Here is a 12049-nt window from a genome sequence, read left to right as displayed (position 1 = left end):
GCAATGTAGAAGCGAGAATCCATAGTCTTTTTCCAAATCCAATTAAGGATGATTTCTTTGACTTGTGTTTGCACATTTCGACTTTCTTTGGTCTCAAAATTGCCCCAATTTTTTGAGTGTTCACAAATTAATAGATGACTAGAGATAGTTATGGAATAGATGTTGAACTCATAAGCTTCCTCAATCATTATGAAATGCCAATAGACACACCTAAACATGCGATAAGACACAAAACTCTTTTGAGGCATTTTGTCAAACACCAAGAGTGCATCATTTACCACTAAAACACAAAAACATAAAACATAAATTAATAAACCGAAGTTAAGCATCCCTGTTAGAATTTGCATACTGTATAACCATGGCGGCTTCGGTGGTGGACGATAAATTTCGGACAACGGAGTTGTATGAGCAGCTCCTTGAAGGAGAGGAGCATCCATTGTTGTTGTGTTTGAGGTGTGTAGAAAAATCACAACTAACTTGTCGTTTCTTCTTGGCGGTGGTGGTTCCGGTGGCGGCCTTAAAAGAAGAGAAGAAAACTTGGCGGTTGGTAGTGGTTGAGAGAGGGAGATTCCGGTGAAAAGTTTGGCTATGGTGAGGGAATGAGAAGGAAGAGGGATGGAGAAGAAAGTTCTCTCAAAAGAGAGGGAGGATGCCACCATAGAGGTGGAAGGAGAGGACCACCATGGAGGTGGAGAAGAGCCACCAAACCCTAAAGGGTTGGGGAAAAATTTTCTAGAGAGAAGGAGGAGCATCTCTCTCTAGAAATTTTTAGGATCTAGATTGTTACTTAGAGAGACATAATATCTAATAAATAATTAAATGTGTTAAAATTAGATGATGTCACGTGATTGATTGAATATACATTATCCAACTTTTTGTGATGGGTAGAGAAGTTGTCCAATAAATATATAGGGATATCAACTACCTATTCATTTGAATTGAGCCCACAATAATCCAAATGTTTTTACTTTGTCTTCATCACATTGGAATCTTGCACCAACAATTCCAGACAGAATAAAACACAATTTTTTTTAAGGTATCGTGTCACCAAACAAAGGAATCTTGTAATTCCAAATTAGGATTAGTATGCAACACATTGTTTTCCAAGTCCTCCCACACAAAACTCCCCTCTCTGCCCTCATTAATATCATCAGAGTTTCTAAAACTCCAAACCACTCGCCATTCATCCAATGCCCTACATCTTCAACATTAAGCCTGGAACTCTAAACTGACTCAAACAAATCTGGAGATAATAGTTTGAGAGGCGTTGCTCCACCCATCTATTTCTCCAAATATCAATGCGGGATCCAGTTAAAATTAGTAATTACTGTGTTGTTTCTATTTTGTTAGACCTTTCAAGTCCGTAACCGAATTCTTAATTAGGATATTTTTCAATAGAGTCATTAAAATAGACTTTTAGTTATCTATCAGTTTTTAAATTAAAGTCTATATAACTGGATTGATAAAAGTTGAAATCATATCAATAAAATTACTTCCAACGGATTGGCATTAGAGCTACAAATCGGGAGCTGCAAAAAATAATACAACATTGTCGCCACTTACAACAATGTCAAAGTTCCTCTATTTGAAGGAGAGAATTATGATTTCTAGGCCGTCAAAATGGAAACTCTATTCACATCTTTGGATGTTCTAGCGTATGTCAAAAATGGGTATGAAGAACCAGCGCCGGCAGAAACGGAAGGATTAGAAGCTTCAAAAGCTGTCGAATTAAGCCAACGGTTGGAATTAAGGTTGTTTTTGTGTGTAGGGCAAGTGTTTAGAAATATTGGAGGCTTGAATAAAAACTTGATAGGTAGGAGAATTCTTTATGAACGAGAGAACTTTGTATTTCTGTTTGATACAAATGTGTATGATTACATCTCTATTTATATTACTCTAAGGAGAACTCTAGAGACACTAATTCTAGAGAGTTCTCAACTCTAGAGATCCAAAGAGTATTCTAGAGAATATTACAACCATAAGAAATATCTAGACTCTCCAAATACTACAAGAATTCTCTAGAAACATGACCCACAACTACTTAAGATCAAAATAACTAAGCCCAAGAATACCATTAATAATTAGGCCCAAATCAAGTTTATATTTCAACATCCCCTTAAACTTGATTTGTGACTCCAAGCATACTCCTTAGCATCAGGAAAGTTTCCAACCTGAGTGGCTTGGTGAAAATGTCGGCAGCTTGATCTTGAGACATCACATACTTCAACTTCACCTCCTTTCTCTCAATGCATTCTCTTATGAAGTGATAACGTGTGTCGATGTGCTTACTTCTTTCATGAAAGACGGGATTCTTTGCTAAAGCAAGTGCTCATTTATTGTCAACACATATTTCAATAGGATCTTTTTGTGGCATCTTTAACTCTTTCAACAAGTTCCTTAATTAGCCAAACTGCATGACAAACACATGATGTGGCGGCGACATACTCGGCTTCACAAGTTGATAGTGTGACTATAGGTTGCTTCTTTGACATCCAAGTGAAAGCAGTATCTCCCATGAAGAACACAAAACCAGTAGTGCTCTTTCTATCATCCAAGTCTCCACTCCAATCGCTATCACTATAGCAAAAAATCTCATAATTGTTAGAAGAGTAATAGTGCAAGCCAAAATTTGTTGTACCTTTGATGTATCAAAGAATTCTCTTTGCCGCCTTGAAGTGAGTTGTTGTTGGAGCTTCCATGTAGCGACTTACGACTCCTACAGCATAGAGAATATCCGGCCTTGTACATGTCAAGTAACGTAAACTTTCAACCAAACTTTTGTAAAGAGTTGGATCCACAATCTCTCCATTTTCATGCTTGCTCAACTTGCTTCCACATTCCATCGGGGTGCCAACTGGATTGGCGTCATCCATCTTGAATTTCTTAAGTACTTCTTTGGCATAGCCTTCTTGGGTGATGAAAATTCCTTTGTCTCCTTGCTTTACTTTGATGCCGAGATAATATGCCATGAGCCCCATATCTGTCATCTCAAATTCATTTGACACGTCTTTCTTGAACTCTTCGAACATGCTTGGATTGTTCCCTATAAAAATCAAGTCATCTACATACAAGCATACAATCAAAATATCTCCACTTTGCGCTTTGATATAAAGTGCATGCTCATATGGACACATGATGAAGTTCTTGTCTTGAAAGTACTTGTCGATTCGAACATTCCAAGCTCTTGGTGCTTGCTTAAGACCGTACAACACCTTCTTCAACTTCAAGACTTTTTCTTCTTGCACTTTTACTTAATAACCCAATGGTTGTTCGATATAAACTTCTTCTTCGAGAAAACCGTTCAAGAAGGCCGACTTCACATCCATTTGATAGATCTTCCATTTATTTTGGGCTGCCAAAGAAATGATCAGTCTAATAGTTTCAAGACGAGCAACGGGAGCAAATACCTCATCATAGTCAATTCTTTGTCTTTGACTATATCCTTTCGCCACCAATCTTGCTTTATATCTCTCCACGTCTCCTTTTGCATTCTTCTTCGCCTTGTACACCCATCTTACTCTGATTGCTTTGTGTCCTCGTGGAAGCGTAGTAAGTTCCCACATATCATTCTTCGTGATTGACTTGATTTCTTCATTCATGGCGTCTCTCCACTTTATGTTTTCCGCCGCTTCTTGGTAGCTTAGAGGCTCACAATAACCAAAAAGTCAAAAGAGGTTAATGTCATTTAGGTTTTTGGTTACCTCATAAAACTATTCAATGCTCCTTAGTCGTGGTGTCCTCTCACTTGAGCTTGTTTCTTCCAACCTTGGTGTCGGTGAGGTCGGTGGTGTAAGATGTTCCTCTATCATTGGTTGTTCAATTTCTTCTTCTTCTTCAAAGTAAGGAAGAAAATCATACCTTTCTTCTTGAACACTCCAATCCCAACAATCTTCTTCATCGAACTCCACGTCGCGGCTTATGACGATCTTTCCACTATTTGGATTATAAAGCTTGTATCCTTTGGAACTTGAGTCGTAACCTACGAACACATATTTCTCACTTTTATCATCGAGCTTTTTTCTTCTTTTGTCTGGAACATGGGTATAGGCATTACTTCCAAACACTTTAAGGTGAGAGATCCCGGGCTTCCTTCCACTCTATGCTTCTTGTAGTGTCTTCTCGTGCACACTTCTTGTTGGGGAGCGGTTTGTCAAGTATACCGCACATGCCACTGCTTCGGCCCAAAACTCCTTCGGCATCTTCTTGCTCTTGAGCATGCATCGCACCATGTTAAGTGTGGTTCGGTTCTTTCTCTCTGCTACTCCATTTTGTTGTGGCGATCTTGGCACAGTCAGTGGACGACGGATCCCATGGTCTTCACAATATTTATTCTTCTCCACCTTTTTCTTCTACAAAGTTAGCTTTCTCTTCAACCTTCTTCGAGAATCTACACTCGGATGCACAATGACCAATCTTGTTGCAGTTGAAGCACTTGATTTGTGATTTTTCGTTCCTCGACCATGAATTTCCTCTTCCACGACCTCTTGTCGCTTGTGGATTTCAATTTCTTTCTCCATTGTTGAAGTTCTTAAAGTAGTTGTTGTAACCTCCTCTTCCTTCTCCTCCACGTCCTCGTCCATGTCCACGATCTTGGCCACGACCTCGTCCTCTTTGGCTCTTGTAATTTACATAGTTTGCTTCCTTTATGTTGAGTTGTAGTAGTTGCTCTATAGCCTCTTTTTGTTTAGTTTTTCTCTTTTGTTTTTCTTCTTATGCTTGTAAGGAACCCATGAGTTGCTCTATGGTCATGGTCTTTAAATCCTTATTTTCTTCAATGTTGGTAACAATGAAGTCAAAACTTGGATTTAAGGTGCGAAGTATTTTCTCCATGACTTTCACATCATCAACATCTTCATCATTTCTTTTAAGTTGATTGACTATGGCCAATACTCGAGAAAAATAATCAGAAATTGACTCGGACTCCTCCATAAACAAACGTTCAAAGTCACCTCTAAGAGTTTGAAGACAAATCTTTTTTACCTGCTCAACTCCTTTGTTGCAAGTTTGAAGCTTGTCCCATGCTTCTTTGGCCGTCGTTGCATTGGATATCTTCTCAAAAGCATCTTCATCCACTGATTGATAAATGAGGAAGAGAGCTTTCTTGTCTCTCTTTCTTGACTCCTTCAATGTATCTTTTGCACCTTGACTTAGTGAGGCTTCATCTTGCTCCTTGAAGCCTTTCTCAACGACATCCCACACATCTTGAGATCCTAGTAGCGCCTTCATCTTGATACTCCAATTATCATAGTTGTTCTTTGTGAGCATCGGTATTTGAAAAGGGAAACCTCCATTTTCCATCTTTTGAGGACCTTAAAGCTCTGGTACCACTTTGTTGGAATTAAGGTTGTTTTGTGTGTAGGGCAAGTGTTTAGAAATATTGGAGGCTTGAATAAAAACTTGATAGGTATAGGAGAATTCTTTATGGAAGAGAGAACTTTGTATTTTTTCTTGATACAAATGTGTGGGATTACATCTCTATTTATACTACTCTAAGGAGAACTCTAGGCACACTAATTCTAGAGAGTTCTCAATTATAGAGATCCAAAGAGTATTCTAGAGAATATTACAACCATAAGAAATATCTAGACTCTCCAAATACTACAAGAACTGTTTAGAAACATGACTCATAACTACTTAAGCCCAAAATAACTAAGCCCAAGAATACCATTAATAATTAGGCCCAAATCAAGTTTATATTTCAAAACCAACATCCTGAAGAATTAAAGAAGAAGAAAATTGCATATGACCTGACAGAAGGTAACATGTTAATATCTATATATGTTTTGTATGAAGAGATATCCTTTTTACCTTTCCATGAAGAAAGTCTGTTACACATCTTCACCGAAATGGGGTCCCAAGTAGAGCGCCTTCGAGGACTTGTTCCGATTGGAATCCCATGAAAAGAGAAGGAGCATGAACTAATTCTGCACGACAGGAAAGCTGAAGTTTCTTGCAAAAAGTATGATCCTACACACAGACCTGAAGCAAATTCAAAACCACGAATTACTGATTTAATAGCCCAAATATTTTCTCAACACGCATTGCCAATAATGTTTGTGTCGTCAGTGAATTGTGAGAAGCTAAACTCTTAATCTTCAAATAGCCTGAAAAGATGAAACTACTCCAAGGAGCACGCATTTCACATCAAACTTGTGATGCTCTCCACTGCAATTATCATACTCCTTATTTTATCCTTCTCGATTTTCACATATACACTATAAAATGTCCATCACTGTAGTTAACACATTAGGCAAAGTTTTTTCTCCAGTTAGTGCTTTTTTCCGCTACCTGTGATGATCCTATTTGTTCCAATTTTTCCTTTCTCCCATTAAATGAAATTAACATATCTCAAATCCCCCTCTCTTCATTATCTTGAATCCATTGAAGAGGGTGAAGAGCTGATTTCATCCCCTGTTACCGATTTCTCCTTCTACAAACCAACATCTTTTTGGGTTCAAATTTAAAATTTGAATAACAACTATCTTCTTTTCCACATGTATGTAAGTTCTTTTCTTAACCTTTTTATGATTTAACATTGTTTGGTTTCAATAACTTTACTCTTTTATGAATTAAATTTGTTTGTGGGTGTAATGGACAACCATTTGATTTTTCGCTTAATCCTTATTTGATATGTAATATGAACTTATTTTTTCTTGCTTTTAAAGTGAAAGTTTCAAATTTTATTTTCAATTTAAATTTTTCCTCTTTCTTTAAGCTTCTTAGTTTCTGGATTTACTAGTTTTGTTGAAGAACAAAATTTGGTGTTGCATCTTTCCTTTAGTTTTGATGATAACAATACACTATATCTTAGAAAACATAAGTGTACCCTGGTGATTTTTGTCTAGTGTGTAGCTTTTGCTAACATGATATTACTATGATCAAGTGGTGTGTGACGTCATGAAATTATGAACCTAACACATTCTGTCTCTGAAGAGATAACTAAGAGCGGCTTATAAAGAAAAGTCAAGTTCTGGAATACTCTTTGACAATGCTTCTGATAGAATGTTCATCAACGGTTTTTGACTCTGACTTTGATAAAGGAGATTCTGAAATTTTTCAAGCTCTGACATTTGGCACAAGTTTTGAAGACTCTGAAGACAAGGTTTTGGAGAACAAGTTCAGAAGACTCTGAAGATGAGGTTCTAGAGACTCTCTTTCATCTTTTGATCCTTTTAAGCATGCTTCATCAACACACACATATATATATATATATATATATATATATATATATATATATATTTTGAAGCCTCTGAAGATTAGAAGATAAGATCAAAAACATTTTTACATAAGTGAAAAATACATGGTACAAGATCAAATATTCCTTCCATTACACTGATTTTGTGGCGCAATGATTGTACTATGGTATGATTTTGTCTACCACTCTCACTGACAGTTATGCAAGAATACAATTTGAATTCTAGAATTCCTATTCTATCCTCCAACGCGTGTTTCTATGCATATATAAAGAAGACTCGAAAGAATGGAAAATAAGATTTTTTTTTACAAGAAATTTTGATAGAACTCTCATGCAAACGTTTTCACAACAATCTTAAATATTTCATCTTTATGAAAAAAGTTGTAAAGTAAGGAGTTTTTGTTCATACACTTGCTCTTAACACTTTTGTGTTATTCATTGTATTTCATTTGTGTAATCTACTTATTAAGAAGCATCTTTATAAACACACCTTTGTATTTGAACTGGTGAGCTGATTTTGTTCCTTGAGAGATTAGAGTATAATCAGGATTCTCAATAAGACATTGACAATAGGTCTTTGTGTGTAATCAATTTGGTTATAGTAGATTAAATCCTTGTGAGAAGGCAAAATTACCTTTGCGGGTGGACTGAAAGTTGCTTCGTTAACATCGAACAAATATAAAAATATTGTTTCCATTATTTTTATTCTAAGTTCTTTGTTCATTTGTCTTTGTTGAGAATTTTTTTAATTCTTGAAACCCAATTCAAATCCTTCATTTCTTGTGTTTCCTTTGTGAATGCATGCATACCAAGCAAATGTATTTTGAATGATGTCAAATATTATCCATCAGTCAATCTCGCAAAAACTTCCTTTGTGAGTGCATGCATACCAAGCAAATGTATTTTGAATGATGTCAAATATTATCCATAAGTCAATCTCGCAAAAGCTACACATTACCAACGACATCTTAAGCTTTCAAGACTCTTTTAAGCATTTTTAGCTTTTTTATAAGGGTATCAATATTTTTTAGTTTTGTCACTTACTCTCTATCTCTATCCTCTCCCTTATTCTTTGTTTTTTTAACGTCAATTATAGTGTAAAATATTCAACTCTTTAAGTTTTAATTATTTTACCGTTTACTTTCTTTTATCGAAATAGTTATTTTTAAACTATGTAAATAACACCACGGAATGGCAATAAGATTACAAACAAAATGGACAAAAAAAAGAGAATCTTAGAGAAGCTTTTTCTTGGAGAAATGAATCATCATTTTTTTTTAAAGTAGATTTGATTAGTGACGATCTAACTAAAGAATATATAATTGTCTTATTCATACAGAAGATTAAAACATGACACTTAACTAGCTGAAACAACAATAACGTAAACAAAAAAATCAACAGATACATTAACTTAATCCAAATACTAATCAGTGATCTGTAGTTGGTCATTAGGTTTTATCACGGACCACTTGTTTACACGTGAGCCAGCCTTCTCTGCCTGCACAAATTCATACAATCAAAACAAATACACACATTACACTAAAGAATTAAACTAAACTAAAGAATTGCATTACATTCTTTCCATAATTAAGGTTTAATTCAAGTGTATAAAGTGTACCTCTTTTTCCCAATCACACCGCACTGTTATTATGATGAGTATCAATGTTTGAATTGTTGTACCACCGAATATCATCCCACCCCATATGCCCTAATGTCACCATATAGATATTAACATATTATTCAAAGCTCAAACATAATATAACTGATTTTCTTAATGAATTATTATCTTACTTTAACACCAGTGTTAAAGACCCATCCCATGATAATTCCAAGTGGGAGTCCAATTAGATAGTAGCATCCAATATTTATGTATGCCACAAATCCTTGCCATCCTGAACCAACAGCTACACCTGCAACCATGCATGCATTTTTATAATCAATTACTAATCAGAGTTACTTTTTGAATTAAGCTGGTCGATCCTGTTTTACCTGATAGAACAGGTTGAACACTATTGAGAAGAATGGTGACTGCTAAGAGGATTGACATATCGTTAACAGCTTGAAGAACAGAAGGGCTCGAGGTGAATATATAGGCAAACTGTCTTTGGAATATCATTATTAGAACACAGAAGATTAATCCAATGACTGTTGATTGTATCACTGATACTTGCATTGCAAATTTTGCTGATTTTCCTTTTCCCGCTCCAAGTTCGTTCGCCACCCGCACCCTGATAATTATGTGATCAGCAGATCGAGCTCAACTTTAATTGAACAGTAAAAAGCTGTACTTTATGTTTCAAAAAACCGTAAAAATAGCATACCCGGTACCGGCAAAGAAGGCAAGAGGAATCATCATTTCCCATCCATTGATAGTCATACTGCAAAACCAATTAAATCCACCACATTCATTTCTCAACAACTATAATAAATATAAAACATGTAAATCAAACCCAAAACATTCAAATACTCATGACTAATAACTTACCATACAGACAATGCATCAACAGCAACAGTTGCATTTTCCAACTGACCAGTCATGAGCAGCAGTATCCTGTAATACCAATTCTCTAAACAAAGCATGACCCCTGAAGCAAAAGAGAGTTTGAAGAAATCCCAAAGACCAGAAAATGCTTCCATTGAAAAACCATTCCAAGTCAAAGGACAACCCCCACAAACAATGTAACCAAACATCCCAAAAACCAAAAACCACCATGAAACATCCAAAGCAATAGCAGCACCAATAAGTCCGAAATCCCAAACATAAACAAACAACCAACTAGTTACTACATTCACCAACAAACCCAACAGAGAAACGCATGCAATCACACTTGTTTTCAGCTGGGACTGTAGAAACCTCGTAAGAGGAAACTGAAACGCAAAACTGAAATGCAAAGGTATAAGCCATATAGCTACAATACCACTCGATTCCGCCACGTCATCAGGTTGTCCTATAAGTTTGAGAAATGGTGTAGCAAAGACATAAAACGGCAACAGAAGAAAACAACATACGAAGAGAACAATCCAAGATCTTTGTAGATATATTCCTAACATGTGATGCCGTTTTGCACCAAAGGCTTGTCCACAAAGTGTCTCCAACGCACTTGCCATTCCCAACTGTATTTTCCATAAACATCACATCTTTTAAACAGAATATCAAGAACAGCATAAAATAATGTTAGGATTAAGAAAAAGGACTTACTAGGAGGCCGAAGTTGAAGCCAACGATGACGGTGTTGGCGATGGTGATGGAGGCCAGTTGAACTTCACCAAGGTGACCGGCGAAAGCTTGACTAACAACGTTCATGGTGAATGATGCGATGCGGCTGAAGATAGCAGGACCCACTATATGCCATAGTTTCTTCGTTTCAATCCATAGCTTCTTCCCGAATGTTTCTTCACCTTCTTCCTCCTTAGGTTGAATGGATGAAACTTCTGTTGGCAACAGAGATTGGATAAGAGTGTCACTAGTATCATTGTCTCTATTGATGCTACCCATTGTTTGTGATATACTAGAAATCTAGAATAGCTTCAAGATATGAATTATGCTGTGTGTGTCGATATGTATATAAATAAGAGTTAGGTGCACGATTCTGAATTGAATTGTTATAGACAAATGAAAAGGACAAAAGGTTTGTTTTCAAATACATTAAAATTTTGTTTTTATGTGTTTAAATGCATGTAAGTTGTAGAATAAGATGAAAATAAATATAGAAATAGATATTTTTAGGATATTACATATGATATTAGCATTGTAACCAAAAAAAACATGGCGCTTCATGTCCTTGTTCATCTAATAGAGTTCAAAATATTGGCAAGTATTTTGTTTAGAGAATTCTTAATTGCTGCATAGAATTATATAAATTTATTTAAGACCTGCCATTTATATTTTCGGAAAATTAAATTGTTATATTTTGAATTAAGGAAAAAAATAATTAAGATATTTTTCTATTAACACATTAAGCATATTCAATTACATTGAAATATTAGGCGTGGTTTATACTATTTGCTAATGAAAACGTGACAAATGTATAATTTTTTTTTACACCTATGTAATTTTAATAGTTTGTGCTCATATGACTTTTTTAAATTATGTTTTCATCTCTAACTCTAAATTTTTACTTCAAACAATCATTCAAGTACATTTGACCAAGTTTGGCCAAAAATTACATTAAAGTACAAAATCTTTTAAAAATATATGTGAACACTTTTTAAAAATATTGTTTTAACTTTAAGAGTTTAATAAGAAAAAAAACTAAATTTAACCTTTTAGCTCACATAGAATAAAAACTTTGGTTGATAATATTTTTAGTTTGTAGTTTATAGTTCTTTCTACTAATTTATGATTATTTTTAAAATTATTTAAAATAGTTTTTGATTTTATAGATTTTAATTTTAATTTTTATCAATATTATTTTAATTAAAATTAAATTTTATCCTGTATAATTTATTATATTTTAAAAAATAAATATATTTTAAATACATGAATAGAACTAAGAACAGTATTTACATAATTTTTGTTAATGATAAACTAATATAATTTTAAAAAGTTAAAGTCATGGAAAATATAAGGAGAACGAAGACACAAAAAGTATCAAGTTAGGATTCGATTGTTCAAACAACAACAGTTCACAACATCTAAATTTAGAAAAGAACAACACAAAAAATCACAATCACACCAAACAAACGAAAAATAGGGGAGAAAAACCACACCAACTACATACAAAAATAATATTCATGTATGAATAATATTTGATGACTTCTTCGATGCTGATCAGAAGAGCTCGTCGCATTTTTAACTTCATTGGCAAAGGCCAATAAAGACTTTATATGGAGGATTTTTCGTTGGATCCCCTT

At 34.9% G+C, this 12049-nt stretch overlaps 2 protein-coding genes across 2 annotated transcripts; both read right to left on the bottom strand.

Annotated features, from left to right (window-relative positions):
- Nucleotides 1-4710: 4710 nt before the first annotated feature.
- Nucleotides 4711-5298, bottom strand: LOC131657868 (uncharacterized). Its single transcript, XM_058927219.1, has one exon. It carries the CDS (start codon nt 5296-5298, stop codon nt 4711-4713), a length of 588 nt encoding a protein of 195 aa, XP_058783202.1.
- A 3205-nt stretch (nt 5299-8503) lies between these two features.
- Nucleotides 8504-10722, bottom strand: LOC131660970 (protein DETOXIFICATION 27-like). The gene is made up of 7 exons (XM_058930351.1): nt 10395-10722; nt 9681-10309; nt 9517-9573; nt 9185-9423; nt 8987-9105; nt 8814-8903; nt 8504-8693 (listed from the first exon to the last, which is right to left on the bottom strand). The coding sequence occupies exons 1-7, from the start codon at nt 10689-10691 to the stop codon at nt 8619-8621; spliced, it is 1506 nt and encodes a 501-aa protein (XP_058786334.1). The 5' UTR covers nt 10692-10722; the 3' UTR covers nt 8504-8618.
- Nucleotides 10723-12049: the final 1327 nt, after the last annotated feature.

This window comes from Vicia villosa, linkage group LG3 (genome assembly GCF_029867415.1).
Source record: "Vicia villosa cultivar HV-30 ecotype Madison, WI linkage group LG3, Vvil1.0, whole genome shotgun sequence".
NCBI lineage: Eukaryota > Viridiplantae > Streptophyta > Magnoliopsida > Fabales > Fabaceae > Vicia > Vicia villosa.
This window is presented reverse-complemented; position numbering and strand designations above follow the sequence as displayed.

Bases quoted from the DNA above. Each gene is read 5' to 3' on its own strand.
- LOC131657868 (XM_058927219.1), bottom strand. From the start codon at position 5,298: ATGGAAAATGGAGGTTTCCCTTTTCAAATACCGATGCTCACAAAGAAC.
- LOC131660970 (XM_058930351.1), bottom strand. From the start codon at position 10,691: ATGGGTAGCATCAATAGAGACAATGATACTAGTGACACTCTTATCCAA. The intron at 10,310-10,394 runs GTAAGTCCTTTT...TGGAAAATACAG, and splicing joins GCTTCAACTTCGGCCTCCTA to TTGGGAATGGCAAGTGCGTT. The intron at 8,694-8,813 runs GTACACTTTATA...GAATTTGTGCAG, and splicing joins GGTGTGATTGGGAAAAAGAG to GCAGAGAAGGCTGGCTCACG.